The 21,455-nt window shown below is 40.8% G+C and overlaps 1 protein-coding gene across 1 annotated transcript in view; it reads right to left on the bottom strand.

Moving 5' to 3' along the window:
- The window catches only part of MAOB (monoamine oxidase B), a 124,294-nt gene extending 103,046 nt beyond the window's left edge, over positions 1-21,248 (bottom strand). Inside the window, exon 1 of the mRNA XM_010352846.1 lies at positions 21,027-21,248. Within this exon, the coding sequence (XP_010351148.1) occupies positions 21,027-21,072 (46 nt within the window). The 5' untranslated portion in view covers positions 21,073-21,248. The remainder of the gene's footprint in view (positions 1-21,026) is intronic.
- Between the last annotated feature and the right edge of the window lie 207 nt (positions 21,249-21,455).

Here is a 21,455-nt window from a genome sequence, read left to right as displayed (position 1 = left end):
AAAATGCTTCCCTTGCTGAATGTCATGTAAGTACCTGAAATTTTAAAGAGTTATTTTAAGGGATTTGTTAATTATTATTTCCTCTGGGGTATTTAAATTCTAGGCCTGCACTGTTAGATTATTGAAAAGAAAGATACCTGCTCAATGCTGTACTAGCTACTTACAGAAATTTCTTACATTTTAAATGTATTTTAGCATTATGCTCCAGCTGAAATGTGTGTGTGTGTGTGTGTGTGTGTGTGTGTGTGTGTGTCTATTTTTAAGTACTTTGAACAAACTCGCTGTATTCTTAAGCTTTGGGCATAGTCCAAAATTGTCAAATGAGTCAGCAACCCAAGTTGAAAGAAGTTGAAAGGTAAAGCCTCTTGTAACAGGAATGGTCAATTCCATCATGCTGAAGGGAGGTATAATCCAGACCTGAGAAACCTGTTCTCCTTTACAAATTCCTCCTGAACGAAGAAGTAAATCCTTTGCCAACTCAAAATGGCAATGTCACCCCTTACACCCACAGTTGCAAAATTACAACATTTTATATGTCTTTAGTGACAAAATTCTAAATCCAGAGTATTATGCAGTGATGTTATGTTCTTCTGCGCTTCTTTGTCCCTCTGGATTTATGTTTGATTTTATGAGTCTTTATTTCCTTTACCCTGTATTGTATTTTTGTGGGGTTCTCCATGTGTATTCTTAGTGTTATGTCTTACTATGTCCATCTGTTATCTCATGCTTCCCCAATTCCTGGTCTCTCTTAACTGACCCAAATTCAAAGCCAATAAACATTTTTTTTTCACATTTGTTAACTCAGCTGAAAATACAGAGATTTGGGAGTCATCTTAGGAAAAGTGAGTTTTGAATCCACTGAGTTTCACTAAAGGTTTGTGAAAGCAGTAGAATCACAGCACAAATTTTACATACACTAATACCATACAGAAAATATGTTCAAGGAAGTCTACTTATTGGATTAGGCCACTTTAATTGCAGTATCAGGACTCACCCTGTGGCTATTGGCCATACACCTGGGTGTGAAATCTGTACACTGGAAGTAGTTGGGACACTCACTGAATACATGCACCGGAAGGGCATAAAGGTTCTTAAAGGCAGAGAAAGCAACTCAACGGCTTGGCTAAAACATTTCTTTTATGAGTTACCTACCCAGTTCAGAAACATAAACATAAACAAACACTGGTTCATTCAGGAAGAAGAATGGATTCCACCCCATATTCTAACCACAAGTCAAAAAAATGAAATAAAAATAACCTCCGCAGAAAATATAATTAAATAAGAGACGCAAGAAAAATATTTGACTTTGCCAGCAATTAAAAATGAAAAATAACCATTTTTCACCTCCCAAGTTAGAATACCACATTCACACTCAATTTGGAAAAGATTGATAAAGCAAAGGATGCTATTAAGTGATCCCAACAGTGTGACGAAACAAAGCTGGCTGAAAGAGTAATTGGTAAAGTACTTGAGAAAAACAATTTGACAGTATCTGTCAAAGACATTAAACTGTCCGTATTTTAAAATCAGGAATTATTACCTTATGGGTCAATCTTAAGGAAATAATACCAAATATGGGAATAAGTAATTATTTCTGAATATATTTAGTGCACTGTCATTAATAATAACAACACACACACAATACATAACGTCCAATAGTCTGGTATTAGTTAAGTAAGCTATGGTATGCCTTATTTGATGTTACTTAAATTATGCTCTTAAAGACTGTAATAATATGGAAAATGCTTATGTTAGAAAATCATACATCTTTGTATCTTTGAAAAGATACAAAATCGTGTCTATACTATGACTGCAAATATAAATGTGTGGTTGGTACACATGTGCACACACACATAGCCAAAACAATTGTATATATTTTTAAGAGGCTGGAAAAAATACATACCCAAAGTTAAGAGTAGTTGTCTTTAAATAGTAGGTCTTTAAAGTAAATTTATAAAAATAATTCACCCAGAATTAGTTGAAAAAAACCCCTATTTAGTCATGATACCACAGGGGCAATTGCATTTACTGGACTCTTTCCTGAATTATCTTTACAAATGATCAATTTTCTTTATAAATTTATACTTTTGAGATCCCTAAATTAAGCACTTAGTCACATAATTGCAAACTTCTCTATAAATCACAGTCCACCTTCCTATTGCTACTAACCCGCTCTATTTCAGAAAAGTAACCAATACAAGTAAATTGATAGAAATGCTGTCCCAAAGGTCAACTGCTTGGTACGTTATGAAATTTACTTCAATTACAAGCTAATGATCAGATTGGGAGATGTAGAGAAAGACAAATATTATTTTTTCAAAGCTAGGGAGCTATTTCTTTTAATTGCTGTTTTAACACCACCAATACATCTCTATTAGATTACAGTGTAAATCTTGGAATTTAATAACATTGTTTATATTATGCTTTTTAAACTGATGAATACAACATAATTATTGTTCATCAATTAAGGAACTGAACTTGGCATCTGTATCTGTAACTCTAGGCTAAGGAAAATATTTACTACATGTTAAACATAATGTCGAAATATATGCATATATAAATATATTCATGTAGGTAAACACATTTCATACATGCATACATTAAATATATATGTATTTTCTTTAGTTGGAGTTTTCTTTTTTTTTTTTTTTTTTTTTTGAGATGGAGTCTTGCTCTGCCGCCCAGGCTGGAGTGCAGTGGCCGGATCTCAGCTCACTGCAAGGTCCGCCTCCCGGGTTCACGCCATTCTCCTGTCTCAGCCTCCCGAGTAGCTGGGACTACAGGCGCCCGCCTCGTCGCCCGGCTAGTTTTTTGTATTTTTTAGTAGAGACGGGGTTTCACCGTATTAGCCAGGATGGTCTCGATCTCCTGACCTTGTGATCCGCCCGTCTCGGCCTCCCAAAGTGCTGGGATTACAGGCTTGAGCCACCGCGCCCGGCCTAGTTGGAGTTTTCATGTGAAACATCTTGTTTATTTTATAAACATAAATTTATATACAATATATACATACATTATCTGTAAACACACATATATATATTACTTACCAAATGCTTACTGTTTAGGATATTGCTTAGGATAATCATTTTCTTAGTGATAAATGTTTTAGCTTCATTGGTCTTGTGCCATTTATGAATGGTAAACTAGAATGTGTCTTAATTTCCATTTAGTGTGCATTTCACTCCTGGATGCTTACCTTGTTTCAAATTATTTTCCAGGAATACCTACAATCCAGGAAACAATCACCTCAAACAATAGATGGATAAACTTTGATGAGTGGATTTATTCCTGCCAATATGACATCTTATTTGGGCTTTGGGCTTAACTACATAGAGGAGGTTTAGGTTTGATTTCAACACTCAAGATGGCCCAAAGTCAGCTTTCAAAGGATGGGAAAGATATGGTTTGGCATGGTACATGGATGCTGTACTTAACGTTTGGAACTGGGTCAGAACTAGCCAGAACTGGGTCAGCCACAGGACAGCGTCTTACCTAAAGAAGCTGAACAGGCTAAGAGCTTTTCCCAAAGGATCTCTCCCAGCACCAATCGTCTCAGAAAAGCATATGAGAGGCACAGGCAACCCAGTAATCCAGGCATCTCTACCCTCTATCCAGGAGGCAGCACAAAATGCTAACTTTGTAGGTGTACCTGCACTATGTGACAGTCAGTAAATCACTGCAGATCGTACTTTAAAATCTTAAGAGGGTGATCCTCAAAAGGTTAAACAAAGAGTTACCGTATGATCTAGCAGTTTCGCTCCTGGGTATATACTGAAGAGAAATAAAAATATCTCCACACAGAAACCTGTACAAGAATGTTCATAGCAGCACCATTCATAATAACCAAAAAGTGGAAAGAACCTAAATGTCCATCAACTAATTAAAAGATAAATAAATTATGGTATACCCATTATAGAACATTATTTGGCCTTAAAAAGGCATGAAATATTGATCCATGCTACAACATGGATGAACCCTGAAGACATGATGCTAAATGAAAGAAGTCAGACACAGAAGGTCACACAGTGTTTGATTCCATTTGTATAAAACGTTCATAATTGGCATATAACTAGAGACAGAAAGTAGATTAATGGTTGTAAGGAGCTGAGGGATTGACAGTGGTGATGGGGAATGAGGAATGACTGCTAAGGGATATGGAGTTTTCTTTTAGGGGGACAAAATGTTCAAAAATTACATTGGAGTGATGATCATAAGACCCTGTGATTCTATGAGAACCCACTGAATTGTACATTTGAAATGGGTGAATTGTATGTGAATAATATCTCAACAAAGCTATTATTTAAAAATCTTATGAAGATAAAATTTTAGAACCAGTAAGATTGATTATTATTATCATTGCTCTTTCCCGTGATTCAGAGGTTTTCATGAAAAATGTTGTAGCAGGTATTGTCGATGTTGCACCCATATGCCCTCCTCATTCACTTCTAGGAACAACCATCGTTTACTTGAACTACAGCGACGGACTCTTTGCCCAAAAGTTTTTTTTTTTTTTTCTGGCTGCGGGCACTAATGTAGTTCACACAGGTCTGTCAGACGAGGAAGGACCCCTAAAAGTGAATTTTAAAATATATTTGGAAGAATGATCAAAAGTTACCTAAGTCACGGGTACTAGGAAGACTACACGTGAGAGAAGCAGGTACAAAGGCCAGAGGTTGCAGATTATTCAAGAACTTCAAAGTGGATCAGGGTAGCTACAGAGCCCTAGGAAGAGTCACGGGAAACAAGGCATCCGAAGTATGCCGAGTTCAGGTCTTCAGTGTTTCTGGGCCATAACCATCATTTCAGACTTTATCCTGGGGGTAATGGGGGCCATGGAAAGATCTGAAGCAGAAGAGTAAACCTCATGAGATTTACATTTTACAAAAATTGCCCTTCCAGGAGAAATATGTGAAAGAAATACACCAGGCTGTTAACACAGGTCACCTCAGGAGGGCAGGAATGAGGTGAAGGTCGACAAATATTTAGCTTTGTCTTTGAACAACTCTGTTTGCATCACTTCTGAAAATAAATATGTTTTGTGACTAAAAAATCTCCAATCTGTTTTTTTCCCATTCACAAGTTGTAATTCCTTTACTGTAAGAATGAACTAGAAGGATGAACCTTGAGGATGTTATGCTAAGTGAAATAAGCCGGACACAAAAGGACACATTCTGTATGATTCCACTCATATAAGAACTGAGAGCAGTCAAATGCATAGAGACAGAAAGTAGAATGATGGTTGCCAGGGGCTGGGGAAGAAGGGAATGGGGAGTTATTGCTTAATGTGTACAGAGTTTCTGTTTGAGAAGATGCAACGGTTCTGGAGATTGATGCTGGTGATAGTTGTACAACAATGTGAATGTACTTAATGCCACTTAACTCTACACCTAAAAACAGTTAATACGGTAAATTGTATGTTAGGTATATTTTATCATAATAGAAAAACAAAATGGACTGGAGAAGGACTAGACCGAATGATGGGACACAAATGAGCAGACTCTGGGAACTACAGTGGTCCACGTGAGGAACACCAGATCCAGAAGGGGCATGGAGACAGTTAAGTCTGTTGCCCACTGTGGGCAACTGTGGGGATATCGGGAGACAGTGTGGAGCACACTTTAGCTATCCTAAGAGATGAGGAAGATGGGTTGCTCATCCATCAAATCATGTTAGTCATAGACTGATAGCTGCTTTTGGGGAGACATTAACCCCACTCCCACTGCTCGCCTGCCTGGGTTTGAGCCAAGAGGAGTTCCAGTGGCCAGAGAAAGCCTGTGGGCAAAAACTAGCATCAGACAGAGGCCTTAAGTTCATGTGTATGAAAATAAGTGCCAAGGAGATTTGGTGGGATCCCTGCAATGTCTGCTACAAATGTCAAGACTCTTGGCTTGAAACCTGGCCAGAATATGGTTCCACTTCCTGAAACCGGAAACATTAGTGGCCAAAGAAGTAGAAACAGGCAAAGGAAGGGAGCTGGCAAAGGAGACTGGTGGAGCACTAGTGATTTAGGAGGGAAGCAGGAAATTGTGCTACCATGGAAGTGATGAGGAGAAGTGACGTTTTAGAATGCCCAGTTAATACATAGCCCAAGAAACTAGAAATTCTTTTCTTAGATCATGGAAAGTATTTTAGAAAACAGTATTAGTTAAATAACAGTTTATAGGCTCTAAACACCCCATACTGCACTGTACTGCAAAACTCAAGTGTCAAAGATGGAAAAAACAATATTCAACTAGACAACAGTATGAGATAAGTGTTTCCACTCATCTCTTTCTTTCCTTTCACTTAATGTATGAATTATACAAACCAATATACTGCACAGACCACCTTATAGGAAGGGTGTATTTGTTGAGGAAAAAATTAGCATTCCTTTTCTTATCATGTGTACAAGAATTATATGTAACCAAAGTCCTTTAGAAATACCAGGCAGATATTGCTGTTATTATATTTTGCACATGTATTTTGTTTGTTCTTCACATACAGCTATAACTACAAAATTGAAAAAGCTCCCATTTAAAAAACTACTTGCAGATATCATTTTTTACCTGTCATGGAGGTCTTCATTGCATTTTTAAAATGTTGAAAAACGATGCTAAAATTTATATATAGGATGCATCATTTAAAAGCTGGTTTAAATTATAAGTGCTAATGCTTCTTTTTAAAAATCCTTTTTTTCCTAAGAAAAAGTATTCAAACATCTTTACACATAAATACATATTCAATGGAATTTTAAAATTCACTAATCCCTTTAATTGTAAAGATTAATTTTAAATGTATTCTCAAGCAACCTTTAAACCTACAGACTCCTTCCAAAGGATTTTATCTATGGGGAAGGAAGCCAGATTTAAAAAAATATCTGTTTGGCGAAATATATTTTTAAAAGAACACAATAGGATAAAAGAAATGTTTTCCCATTTTCATCAGCTTCTGCTAGTTTTCTGATCACAAACTAAAACCCAGAAATAAAGCAAGTGCACACCCCAAATGATTTTTCTTCTACATGCAAAATGCTTTTACCTTTCCTACTTACTGTCATCTCAACCTCTTTGTATTTTTCCCCATTTCACAGACCTGTCCACTGGAAGCTCAATACTGTGGACTGGCCGACTGATTTATCTACAGAAAACTCATTTCCCCCTTGGACACATTCTCTATGAAATCAGAGAGAAAGGAACAAGGGGAAAGAAGCAGGGCACAGGTGGTATATTTTGGATGTTCTGCCTTTTATCAACTAGGACCATGTGATTTCCTTTCAGACACTGACTGTTCCTGTGTGCAGCCCAATTTCTGATAACATAAAAGGCACTTATGATATTCTACTTATACCCCTTATAAGGCCAGAAATATCATACCACCTATGAGTAAAACTTAAAAAGCTAGCAGAGGACAGAGACTTGGAAAGCAAAGCCAAAGTGATCTTGGTATCCATTCTAACTTTGTCCAAAGGCAAAGCTCTTTCAAGGCACCGAGAGGCTTCTTTCATTTAAAAAGTACATTTTTGTGCATGCGCGAAAAATAAATAAGCAGAGAAAATGTAATTTCACATCAATTCTTGTGTGTGTGTGTGTGAATGTGTTGAATTGGAACCTGATTATTCATTCCTAGCACTTAGCATTCAGGAGGCATTCAGTTAATGTTTTCTAAATGATAGCCTCGTAGCAGACAGACAGGGATAGAATGGCATGTTGCCAGCAAAGATTTCGGGTAGATAGTAAATACAAGAGGCTGAATCACAGGGTTGAAGACTAGCCCGCAATTTCCTTTTACAGATCCTTCCATAAACAATGTGCTTTTTCTTTTTCAGTCAGAGAACAGGATTCTCAAAGTGCTAGCAGTGTCATAACACTAATGGTCTAGCTGCATAAAGTGTAGTTTGATGGGGTATGGGAAGGACAAGATCTCTCTCCCTCTATTATAATTTGTTTTGGAAAAGAACAAAGTGCTGTTCCCACTAGACTTTAAATAACGCTAAATTTTGTACAGCCTCTGACTTTTTCTATGCTTTTCTAATCATCTTCAAGAAAATGAGCTGGGAGATAAAGCCTGCCTTTGTCTCCCAGCCGCTTTGCGCTGCTATAGTCTGAGCACCTTGCTTTGGTTCCCCTCCCCACGCTGCTGTACATCACTCACATAGCAAATAAGCAGTTGAGGGGTTAGCTTCCCCAGTGACCTGCATGCAATTTTAACAGAGACCTACTTAGAATCTTTAGGACCCCAAAGTGTATGATTCCTGTCTTTCTCAATAAAACAGAGGGACTTTTCTGCCAATCTCTAAACTTAGATTAAATGGATAGTTGTCTCTTCCACCCTGTTGTAAAAACAATAGCAGATTAGTAAATATCAAATAAAATGAAAGGAAATCATTTTTCTGACTCTTACATCATTTTTTGACTCACATAGAAAATTAAATCTCTGGACATGCTGATTGAAACTGTTGCAACTCATTTAAACAATGGTTATTTCCAAGTTGCACAATCAAAAGGTCAAAACCCTATAGAACATCCCCTCACAATCATGATTTCCTATCTTGCTAGTTCACTTGCTCAAACTGCTCTAATATAAATGTTCTTTAATGACACAAAGACCTCCAATCTATTAACATCTCCATTTGAATCTATGAACCAGCTTGCTCCCTCACAACCTCCCTTTCTCCCTTATCCATCAAGAACTCCATTGTCCATTTTTTTAATAATCACTTTCAGCATTTTCGACACCCTCTGAGAAATCCTACAGGAAGCTGCATGAAATGGTCACAGGATAAGGGAAAGAATAGAGGTATGTGCCAACGGTACTATTTTTCTAAGAACCCAGAATCTGAGCTGGATCCAAAATGGTGGTTTGGAATAAGATGGACAGCGTCCAACCTTCTGTATCCAGTCTTCACAGATTAGGGCTGTTTCATAATTTCTCTCTTGGTTGTACTGCCATGGATTTCTCCAATAAAGGAAGGAATCCACATTTCGAGCACTTCCAGATCAGAGGCTCTAAATTTCAGCTCTGAATCAGCACACAGAGTGGTAAGAGAAGAATGGGATTCCCCCGAGAGTGTTTGGGCCAGCTTAGTGATCAACCTCTACCTTTCACCCTTACTTTGGGAGCTCTCAGGGCACCAAAGAGTGATTATCCAGAACTGATGAGGCTAAGCACCTTCCCCAGGCCCTACCAGCCTCTTGCATCCTTGGTGGAGGCCATTAAAGAACATGGGCGGTGGCTCATGCCTTTAATCCCAGCACTTTGGGAGGCCAAGGCAGGTGGATCAGGAGGTCAGGCGATCGAGACCATTCTGGCTAACATGGTGAAACTCCGTCTCTACTAAAAATACAAAAAATTAGCCAGGCATGGTGGTGGGCGCCTGTAGTCCCAGCTACTCGGGAGACTGAGGCAGGAGAATGGCATGAACCTGGGAGGCGGAGCTTGCAATGAGGCAAGAGTGCCACTGTACTCCAGCCTGGGCAACAGAGTGAGACTCTGTCTCAAAAAAAAAAAAAAAAAAAAAGAAAAAAGAAAAGAAAAGGACATGGGAAAGGTCATGCCTTTTAATTGCTTCTCCCTTCAACTGATTGAAGCTTCATGATTAGAACATCTTGTGACATGCTAAGCAAAAATGCTGTTCAGTCATCCTCTGTCTAGCTTAGGATCCCCTGGTAAGTAGCATCTGGGATGGGTTTGCACATAGAAGCTTTATCAGGGTTCAACACATAGAAAGAAAGGAAGCAGGATTGGGCAGAGGAAGGAGTAGAACTGAGAGATGCAATCACAACAGAGAAATCAATCAGTCCTACAGTGAGCTCTCAGGCTAATGTGGCCCTTCAGAGTTGTCCTGCATTGAAGCAAGAGGGTACGAAGGCCTGGGTGAGTCAGCTCCCTTCAGTCAAGGGTGACTTTCAGAGAGGGACTTGGCTGTGAGCCAGCAGCAGCCAACACTCTCAGCAGGTCCTGAAGGTAGTGGGACAGCCTACCATAGCATCCACTATACAATGAGTGAAAGTGAAATTTCAACACTCTATGTATATTAGAATATAGATTTAAGTTCCAACAACTTAAAACTATATTTCAAAGAAGAACATTTGAATTTCCTGGTTATCTATCCAGTAAATTCCATTGCCAAATCCTCCTTCAGGGCCTCTGAGGCCCTTGAGGTGAAGTTGCTATCCTCCTTTTCTCTGTCTCATCTGATCCAGATAAGCATGTCTTTCTCAGCACCCATCACCCCTCAGAACATTCACCTCTACATATCTGCCTCCTTCTGTTTGGTGTACCCCTGAAAGATGGGCACATGTATTACCCATCTGTGTATTCCCACACCTAGCCCAATGTTTGGTAAATAGGGCACTCGATAAGGGCTTATTGAATGACTGAATGAATCAACGAATGAACAAATTTCTTTTTCTCTCCTGCAGAACAATGACATAGGGAAATACATTTGATGGAACGAGGACTACTCTTTTAGTGCACGCCTTTATGTGTATTTATCATCGGTGCTTAACAAGGTCTGTTTGATTTCGACTAACTGGCACAGAATAAAAGGGCTATTCTGAAACAGTCGACTCTATCTTATGGGTCTCCTAAATAAACTAAACTCGATCACAGGATTTGAATGCAAAATACAGAGGAAATTAAAATGTAAAACATGAAACAGCTGTTTGATCAGCTGTTACAATAGGCTGTGAACAAAGGCTATATTCATGTTTTATCTAGATGGGTAAAAATAATTAATCATAGAAAATGGTTTGTTACATAGCTATCGATTTTCTTTTCTTTTCTGCATGGAAACACAACAGTTATCTAATTAATGATGGTAAACTTCTGGAAGCACAGGCTAGATAGTAACCAATAAATTTAAAAGTACTATAAAAGTATATGCTCCCAGTAGGTAATGGTAGGCATAAGGTAGTAATTGCAAAAAAAAAAAAAAAAAAAAAAAAAAAAAAAAAAAAAAAAAACAGCTTTCCTGCATGTTACAGAGAGCAAAATTTACTTGCCATCACTAAAATGTTCTAAAATGTTACAAAACTGAAGATATTTTTAATTTCTAGTGTCTACAACTTCATTAAATTACAACTGCAAACTGGTAAAGAATCTTGATTATCTCTGTACCGTCTGGGGAATGGTTGGGTGGGGAGGAAATGTTGGTCTCCTATTGAAATGGCTAAGAACTCCATTATTACAATTCCATCATACGGTAAATTGGTAAAACTTTCTTGGGGTGACAATTTTGCTATAATTATTAAATGCCTTAAAAAGGTTTCTAACATTTGTCTCTGGAAATTTCCTAAAGAAACAATCAGAATAATGTGCAACAATTTAGGTTCATAACAGCTTTGTTGAAAATAGCAGAAAGTTTGAAAAAAACACAAATGTTCAGCAATAGGAGATTGATTTCAATAAGTTGTAATACAATCATATGAACTAATGTTATAAAATTATGAAAAAACATTTAAGACATAGGTAAACATTCATAATATGTTGGTATTTATTTTTAAAGGGGATACAAGTAAGTACAGTAAATACAACATAAAGTTTGCATACAGAAAATATAGGTGGCAATAGTAACAGTGGTAAATATTTTATGGAGTTCAATTATGGATGATTTTCATTTTCTTTTTGCCATTTTCTATAATTTACAGATCTTCAGAATAAACATGTATTATTTCTGCATTCATGTTATTAAAAATGATACTCGCACCTCTCTAAAAAATTTCCTCAAACTGTAGATCATCAAGATGGAATGTGATTGCTTCTTTCATTTCTATCAGTGGCCTTTCTTCTTACAAAATGTTTGAAGTAATTTTGGTTATTAACTAATTTGGTTATTAATTCTTCACTTTATCCTTCTTAAAAAAAGATGCTTTGCTGGATAACAAAAGCTCTTCCAATGAGCTTGTTTCTTTAATGTAGAAAGCTGGAAAATAACCCAAAGAAGTGAGATATAATTTAAAGACATAATATCAATACACAATTTAATACACACACACAACTGGGATCACAAGAATAAAAAGTAGCCTCAACTTCAAAATATGAAGTAAGCATTCCAAATTCAATTAAAAGAATCATTAAAAATGTTGGAGAGGTTAAGCAAAAGAGAGGATTATTTAGGCTAGAAGGAGGGCAAATAAAACTAAGGATTCAGTAGGACACCTTCATCATTGTGTAATTCTGATAAATGTTGATGAAGAAGAGAATAGAATTGAAAACGGCCTAGCTAAGAGATGCCTAACATAAGATCAAGAGCTCAAATTTCAGATATGAAGTGGAAATTAGATAGTATATGACATTTAAGATGCCATTAAATGGAGACTATGGTAAGATGACTAACATTTGAAAGGTCAGACCTACCTGAAGATGTTGGCTGGTGGTGCCCCCCTCTCACAAAACAAAAGATTTAAATGACAGGTTTTCTTGCTCTTGTTTGTTTGTTTGTTTGTTTGTTTTTGAGACGGAGTCTTGCTCTGTCGCCAGGCTGGAGTGCAGTGGCGCCATCTCGGCTCACTGAAACCTTCGCCTCCCGGGTTCAAGTGATTCTCCTGCCTCAGCCTCCCAAGTAGCTGGGACTACAGGTGCGCGCTACCACGCCCAGCTAATTTTTGTATTTTTAGTAGAGACGGGGTTTCATCACGTTGGCCACGATGGTCTCTATCTCCTGACCTCGTGATCCGCCCTCCTCGGCCTCCCAAAGTGCTGGGATTACAGGTGTGAGCCACTGCACCCGGCTGACAGTTTTTATATAACAAATAAGATGAACTACTCACTTTGTGTTTGAGATTGCCAGAGATATACGTTTTATCATTTAGTAAACTGGGCCACATAGCCCTTGGGAAGAAAATCTCTGTTTTTAGTTTTTTAAAGAAGAGAAAATGTAAAGACAGTCATGTCCTTCAATCCCAATGAGAAAACTTTGGAGGGAAGTTTGCATAAAGAAAATATAGGTGGCAACAGTAACAGTGGTGAATGTTTTATGGAGTGCCTACAACTTCATTAAATTACAACTAATTATTGTTTGTGGTACTTCTTTTCTGGATAGGCTGCCAGCAAGACAGTGAAGAAAGCAAAGTGCATCTTTGGAGACCTCCTTCTACTCATTCTTGCCTTCTTTCTATCCCCATTGCTCTTGAAACCTCCCTTGGGCATTCAGAATAATCCAATACATTATAATCAGCTGATCACCTCTCAACCTGTTCCTGAATTTCTATCCATGTCTTGGCTTCCCTGGTTGTCAGGCACACAACCGTCCACCCTATCTTTATAGCATAAACTGTCAATGCCTTCCTATTTCCCACAGCGGGAAAAACCTAACTTTTCGCTTTTTCAATCACTCACTTTTGGATCCTGCCCCACTCCTACTAACTTTCTTTCCCATGTCTCCCCATCCTTTTATTCTAAACAAGCTGAACTTTCTACTGTCCTATAAATATAAATATTACCTGATAACTGAAGTCTCTGGCCCTGTGATTTAAATGATCCCTCCCATCTTTAAAGCCTCTCTCTTCTCTACCTTCCCAAACCTGGACTGTTCTTCAGAACCTATTAAATTCTACTCCCTTAATGAGACTTTCTCCAACTCCTGGGGTCTTTAATGATTCTTCTAACTTAGTCCTTGGGTTCCACAGTTCAGAATTCAATTACACATTATTTTAATTGTTCCTTATTGCATGTATGTGCTAGTCTTGTGTCTCCATCTGCATTTTAAGTTTCCTGAGGCTGGGAACTTAGTCTTACTCTTTTTCTATACCTTCCTTCAGTAAATAAATGTATGCTGACTTAGGAAACATTGCTAACAGGGAATTGGCTTTCTGTATTTTTATTTACTGAGTTAACGGAGGAGGCTGAAGATGGATCCATTTTGTGAGCATGGAAACAGAAAGTAGAAATAGTGCATTCAAACTATTAGTGATTCCAACCTCCCACCCGGCACCATTTGATCAGGATGCCCTTCTGTTTGCATTTTCTCCTAAGGCTGAGGGTTCATCCTCCAGGACAGTAATTTTATTCAAAAGAAGTGGCTGTGAGGTCTGGAGCCAGCCCTTTTCCCTCTCTAAATGTGCTTTTTCTTGGATGTAAAACCAGGCGATCTTAACTAGTGTGTAAAACTCTAAAGATGTTTCCATCTTCAGTCACCAATGATTCTATTAAAGCAAAGCATTTTTTAGCTTGGTCTTCTAAGTTTGTTCCTTGAATATTCAAAATCAGGAAGGACATTTATACCATTGTGGCCTCCTCTTAGGGGAAATAACAACTTTTATGCAGACACATTACTAATAAATTAAGCCCAGCGAATGAGATCCTTGCAAAAGCATAATGGTACATATTTAACCTGAGCAAATTTCCAAAGCATTCTCTTGTGGGGCTAAAAACACTCATTCTTCGGTCACATATTACACCTGAACGTGGCCCCTCAATTTGGCTCACTTTTGCACCCTACAAGGGTATTCGATCTTGCATGATTCCAGGGTGCCCTCAATTCAATACTGCCCAGTGACTTGTACAAATAACAAAGTTAACGTTTATTGAGAATTGTAGGAGTTAGCCCAGGAACATTCCCCCACTTTTGAAGAACCAAGACAAATTGAAGAAACTTGGCTGAAGAAGTACCAAGACAAATTGAAGAGACAAGCTCTTTGAAAGGGCTTTTGATATCTAGCAGGGCATCTTTTGCAGAAGGATAAATTGAAGAATTAATAACCACATTTATTTATTTATTTATTTATTTATTTATTTATTTATTTATTTATTTATTGAGACAGAGTCTCACTCTGTGGCCCAGGTTGGCGTGCAGTGGCACAATCTCGGCTCACTGTAACCTCCGCCTCCCGGGTCCAAGTGATTCTCCTGCCTCAGCCTCCCAAGTAGCTCGGGACTAGAGGCGTGCGCCACCATACCTGGCTAATTTTTTGTATTTTTAGTAGAGACGGGGTTTCACCATGTTGTTCAGGCTGGTCTTGAACTCCTGACCTCAAGCGATCCACCCACCTTGGCCTCCCAAAGTGCTGAGATTACAAGCTTGAGCCACCATGCCTGGATAATAACCAGATTTATTAATAACAAAAATTTCCTCAAATATTTTTAAGAAGAAAGGCCACTGATATAAATGAAAGATGCAGTCACATTCCATCTTGGTGATTTATACTTTGAGGAATTTTTTTAGAGAGAGAAGAGTATGGTGTTTCTGGAAACATGAGTTGCAGATATAATACATATTTGTTGTGAATATCTGCAAATGACAGAAAATGGAAAAAAAATGAAAATCATCCGTAATTGAACTCCACAAAAAAACTAACCACTGTTACTATTGCCACCCCTATTGCCAAAGCTCCACATTTAGGGGAACAGATGGGATTTGAACCCAAGTCCCAGGCCTCCAGTGCCCTTGTGTTTAACAGCTGTGTGATCTTCCTTCCCGTTCGTATAAGAATGTTTTACGTTTATGGTTTCTGACATATTTATCTCTTAAAATATATATTAAAATAATTAGAGTTAAAACTTTGTTTAAATTAAGCTGCTGACTTTCTCACATCATCTGTGTTAGTAAATCATATACAAGCCAAGAAAACAGGGCTTGGAAGCAGAATCCCTGTTACAGGCTAATGTTCCCTGAGCGTGCGTGCACGTGTGCGCGCGTGTGTGTGTGTCAGTGCATTCACATGCACAGCCACAAACCACTTCCTCAACCCAAAGTTTGACGGTGAGGAAGCTGGCACACTGGCACTTCAGACCACTAGTTGCTAGCAGACATTTTGTCAGCCTGATGAACAATAATAATCAATATCTAATTTGTGCCTGCCAAATGCCAAGCCACATTCCAAGCACTTTACATGTATTTTCTCCTTTAATCCTCTCAGCCACTTTATGAAATAGATGCCATTATTATCCCCATTTCCAAATGAGAAAACTATGGCATGGGAAGGTTAACTATTTTGCCCAAGGTGGCACAGCTAGTTACTGGTGGAACCAGGGTAGACACCATGCTCTTAATCCCTAGGCTCTACGTAGCACTGCCCCGTATGTATGGCAGGGAGCCTAGACCTCAATACCCAGTCAGAACAGAAGGAAATTGTAGCCATTGTCAATGGCCAAGCCAAGTCTTAAGCCTGCCCTGGTGACTTCTGAGGACACGTGAGGGCCAGAAATTGTGACTCTAATGGCAACTGGCTCTGCTCACACAGCCCACCAACCGGCCCCATCACTGTGTACCAGGGGTGTTAGAATCAAGCAGAAAGAACAAGGCTTTGCCATTCTTAACCTTCACAGAGCTTTTGTCTTTCTAATCAAGCTCCTAACACCTTGCACAGCATGTAGACAATGCTTGATATGCTACCTTTTTATCGTTTATTATTAAATACTATTAAATAAATAATATCATTTGTTATGAATGCATTTATCGTCCATTGTAGTTAAGACAGGAAACAAGTGGCTTTAATGAAGACCAGATCAGAATTGGAATAACAGCCAGGTTGAGGTGAGGCTGAAGTACAGATCTAAGGCTTCCAGAATTTCTCCTGATGCGGAACCTAGAGGGTCTCACAGCCCAAAGTGAGCCTGAGTTCCTCAGGCCCCTTGTGGGGGGATAAAGGAATGGACTGAGTCAGGATGAGGCTGAAGCCAGGCAAGTCTCTCCTGATGCCTACAAGTATACATGGCGTCCTGTTGCCACCTTATCTATGCTGCACATCCAGAAAAATTATTGGTTGGTGAAAAGAAGTGATTATACAGAAATGCCTGTTTTTGCTCCCTTAGATTGAAAAACTCTACAAGACAAACAAGGATATATTTCCAAAAAGGTAGCGTAAGGCACCTATAAGCCAAAGCTGAAGTGATCACTGTTTATGGTCCTACATGTGCATTCTTTCCAATCCTTGAAACAAGTCGTCCAGGAAGGCATTATGAGTCTCATTTTAAAGATGAGGCAGCTGAAATACTGGGAGGTTGTATACCTTTTAAGGTTCCATATACGTAAGCATAGGAAATGAGATTCATAACTAGTTTGTTTGACACTAAAACCTATTCTACCCGCCCCCCAGCTTTTTTTATAGACAGTCTTCGTCTGTGGCCCACGCTTGAGTATAATGGCATGATCACAGCTCACTGCAGCCTCGAACTCCTGGGCTCAAGCAATCCTCTCACTTCAGCCTCCAGAGTTGCTGGGGCTCCAGGTGCACTCCTCTTTACCCAGCTTTGTGTGTGTGCGTGTGTGTGTGTGTGTGTGTGTGTGCACGTGTGTGTGTAGAGACATGTCTCATTATGTTGCCAGGGCTGGTCTCGAACTCCTGGGCTCAAGCAATCCTCCCGTCTCAGCCCTCCAAGTTGAATCCTATGTTCTTTTAATATTGCTGTATTACCTCTGTCTATTCTTTCCTTGACTAGGATATACAAATTTCCAGGCACATCCGTATAATTATTATTTTTTGGGACATTCAAGTGGGTTACAGGAGCCCAGGGAAGTTCTCCATTTTTCTTCACCAAAGGTGAGAAAGAGGCTTTGCCATTAACACATGGGCCACATCTGCCCACCACACACCTCAACTCATGACCCTTTATGAGCCATCTCTGACATTCCCTGCCAAAGCTGGTACCACTAGCCTACAGCCAGGCTTGCTCTCCCTGCCACAAATATCACCTGCCAGGTGTTGGTTACAATTTGGAAGTCTGGTTCCAACATTTCCAGGGATCTCAAACAAGTGCCTGCCACCCTCAAACGACCAAATCTCCTCTCCCAAGCCTGGCCAAAACTTTCTTGTTTCTGCTTCAAGTTGCCTTTTTTAGCTTTTATTTTGGGGATTGAACAAGAGCTATTCCAGAATTGCAGAAGATAGTTTCCATGGTTCCACCAACCCAAACACTAAAACTGAGAGATGGGGGACAGATGCAACATGCTGCTGTCCAGTTCCATGTGGGAGATGTCATTGCTCTGCCAAGTCTCTGGAGATGACCTGCCCCTTGGGTAAAAGAGATTTCAGTGAATACTCATTTATACACCATACACATTTCTAAAAAGTTAGTCTACGACTATCTTGGAACTTTTAAAACATCAAGAAAGAAAGTTATGTATTAACCAGCTATCCTCCCAGTACGTCTCTGTTTATTCCAAAGGGAGTGATTAAAATTTGCTGACAGCTTTAAAAATTATCAGGGAATGGCCAGAATGTCGCAAGTTTAATAATTAACAAAGTTTAGAACCCAGAGTCAAATCCAGAGACTTTAAAACGTAAATCATTGTATTGGTCACCTACTAACTCGAAAATTCTACACACTACACTCTCGATTTTGGCCATTTCATCTACTAAAACCTCCATCGTACACATTTGTAACCCCAATTTCGTTCCAACTGCTAGATTTCTCTCCCTGGGTGTCCTCCCAGAACCCCCAACTCTAGATGTCCTATCTATTCCCAAAACCTTCTCTCCCTCTTCTTCATATCCCCTTTTTGCTAATATCACCACCAGATATGACACACACCATTTCATGCATGGCGCTCTGTGAATAAAAAATCATCAATGCCATTCATTGTTCACAGAAAGACCTAAACCTTTTTGACATACAAGCCTCCCCACAATTCATCCCAACTGACTTTTCTAGCTTTCTCTCCCACCAGACCCCTCTGGCAACTCTCCACAATGAAGCTCTTAAGTTCTCCTACACGTTGCCATGTTCTCTCACAGTTCTTTCTGTGGTTTTGTACAAGCTGCTCTTTAGTTTAAAAATGCTTTCTTCATCTAGTCTCCTGGTGAATTCATATTCATCCCTTTAGACACAGTTCAGATGCCACCAACTCTGTGAGTTCTTCTCAGATTTTCTCAGAGTTTGATGTTCTCTCCAATCACCTTCCCTAGAACTTTTTATGTGCACTACTAAAGCACCTGTCATAGGCCAAAGAGTAGTAATTATTCTTGACTGTCTCCCACATCAGCTTGTGAGGGTCCCAGGAACAATGGCCCTGTATAAATCATCTTTCATTCCTTTTGGGACAAAATGTGGAACAGGAAGTAAATGTTCATTGAATGAATGATGAATCAATGAATGGACCCCTCCCATGGCACGCACCACCTTCTACCTTGTATTGTGAGTATCCCGTCTCCCTTCTTGAATTGACAAGTCTTCTGGGGCAAGAACAGTATGATCCATTTTTGAAACCCCTACACAGCCTCCCTCAATTCCTATTGTCTGAATAAATGGGTAAAACTCTTGAGGAGCTTGTGCCATATTTCAGACTCGTCAATGCTATTTCACTCACATTGTTTCACTTGCCCTATAATCTAGCAGTGACTAATTGGTGTTATCCCCATGTAGCAGATGAAGCAATTGAGTAAGACTGGGCTTTGGAAGCCTGCTTTTTTGGTTCTTAGAACAATGCCTATTCCGTGGAATGTTCTCGAGAACAGTCAGATCTACTCATCAGTACCTTGTTTTGATCAGAGTTTGGGAGGATGAACGCAGAGGTTTCACCATTGCTTGCAAAAATAGCTAAACCTTTATCTACCTTTTCCAGATGAGTCTAACATGAGTCATGTGATTGAACCTGAAGGCTTGGAGTATGAATCAGAAAGGGACAAATCATGAAGGGAAAATAGAAACATCTGAACCCATTAGGCATACTTTAGTAAGAAAATGACTTTGGGGGCCTGAAAAGAGAAACTTCAGCTTCCGTAAGATGGGGTGCTATGCAAGGCAGCATCAAGAGGCACTTAGTAATATTTTCTAAAACACCTAAGTAGGTATGCTTTTAAGTCCAAGTTCCTCTAGGAGAGAAGATGTCAAAAACGCTGAAAGAAAACTGAATTTATACACAGCCTTGGCCAACCTCAGCATGTTGTGATTACGCATCTATGTACCTGCAACACCAGGCACAGGGCCTGGCATGGGTGAGCTCACCTGAGCCTGCTAGACAGACATGGTAGCCTGAGATCCCACCCAAAGGGGAGGAAGGCTGGAGCAGAGGCAGGAGGACGGGACCACGGTCAGCACCAAACACCCAATGCCTTGGTTTTTTCTCCAGCCACAGGAGAATCAGAACAACTCTGCCCTGCCCTCCTTCCTGGCAGGGAGCAAGGCCAACCCCTACTTCCCGAAAGCTACTTGAGAATTCCTTAAGGCAAGTCTTAGACACCACATCCACGGGTCTGGAGGTGTCCTAATTACGGCTCAAGTACTAGGCAGCGTTACGAGGTGGGCCAAAGCATGCCCAGGGGGCCATTAAACAGGCTGTACTGAGAGCATTGTTGATTCCCATTGACCCCATCCCATAGGATCTGCCAGATCCTCCACAGAGGGTGTGTGCCCCCACTACCCCCATCCCTTCTTCTGGCTTCTATTTTTCGGTGCCCTTGGTATGTACACAGCCCCCTGTGGCTGAGGGGTTGGTGTCTGTTCCCATCTTTGCCAAATATGGGCTAGGCCAGAGAGCAAAGCTGCCGTTTGGCCACCCCGCACTAGGAGTGGGGTGGGGTGGAGTGGGGGTGGGAAAGGGATAGGAGGAAAACAGGCATTTGCCAAAAAGGCACTGCAGCCTCAGGTTAGATCCATAACAATCACAGAATCTCAAGGAATCAGGAGGGCCTGGAAAGTCTTTGGCAATCGATTGGCCAGGCTCCAACCTCTTCTGTTCAAGGTCGTTTTCCCGATGCCAGGACAACACCGCCATGCGGTGCCTGCTTGCTCCAAGCGAGGGTGTGGAGTGTCCAGGTCAAGTTGGAGCAAATGACTGACCTTTGTGCCACCTCCCCACCCCTTTTCCCTGGCTTGGAAAACTCCAGCAAGCGAAGGCCCAGCAGCCTTCTGGGGGAGAAGTTCAAAGTCTGGCCCCAGAGGTGCAACAGGCTTCCAGCCTCTGGCCTCTGGGTCCGAGGAACGCACCCAAAATTGCCCCCAAAGGAGGGTTCAGTGCACGGCACTCCGGACCCACTAGAACCCCGCCCGTGCATGGAGAGTCTGGGGACTGCAGGATCAGCCCCTGCCCCACGGCCGCCCCCCGCGTCTCCCCCAGGCAGCCACCTGTCCGAGCGCGTGAAGAGGAAGGAGGGCGCACAGCCGCGACTAACCTGAGATGCCGCCCCCCACCACGACCACGTCGCATTTGTTGCTCATGGCGCTCGCCCCGTTTCAGGCCTCCCTGCTGCCCGCTGCTCCGGTTTCTGGGCCTCGATCCCAGTCCTGCCTGCCAGCCAGCCCGCCCGCCTGCCCGCCGGCCTGCCGCGCGCTGCCCCCGCGCACCAGCGCCTCGGCAAGCAGCTATATTACCCGCCCCGGGAGCCCGGACGCGCAGCCCCGCCCGCCCGCCTACGCGCAGGCCGGGTGCAGCGCTGGGCCACCGTCCCCGCCCGCAGCTCTGCCGCCCAGGCCCGGGGAGGGCGGGTGCCTGGGCGGAGAGGTCACTTAGGACCTCGAAGAGTCCCGCCCCAGAATCCCCACTCCTCAGCCTTCTGCACGGTATTTTCTCATCACCCTCCCTAGTGCACTATCAAGCTTGG

This window comes from Rhinopithecus roxellana, chromosome 7, assembly GCF_007565055.1.
Source record: "Rhinopithecus roxellana isolate Shanxi Qingling chromosome 7, ASM756505v1, whole genome shotgun sequence".
Lineage (NCBI taxonomy): Eukaryota > Metazoa > Chordata > Mammalia > Primates > Cercopithecidae > Rhinopithecus > Rhinopithecus roxellana.
The sequence above is the reverse complement of the archived record's forward strand: the minus strand, read 5'-3'. Positions and strand labels throughout refer to the sequence as shown.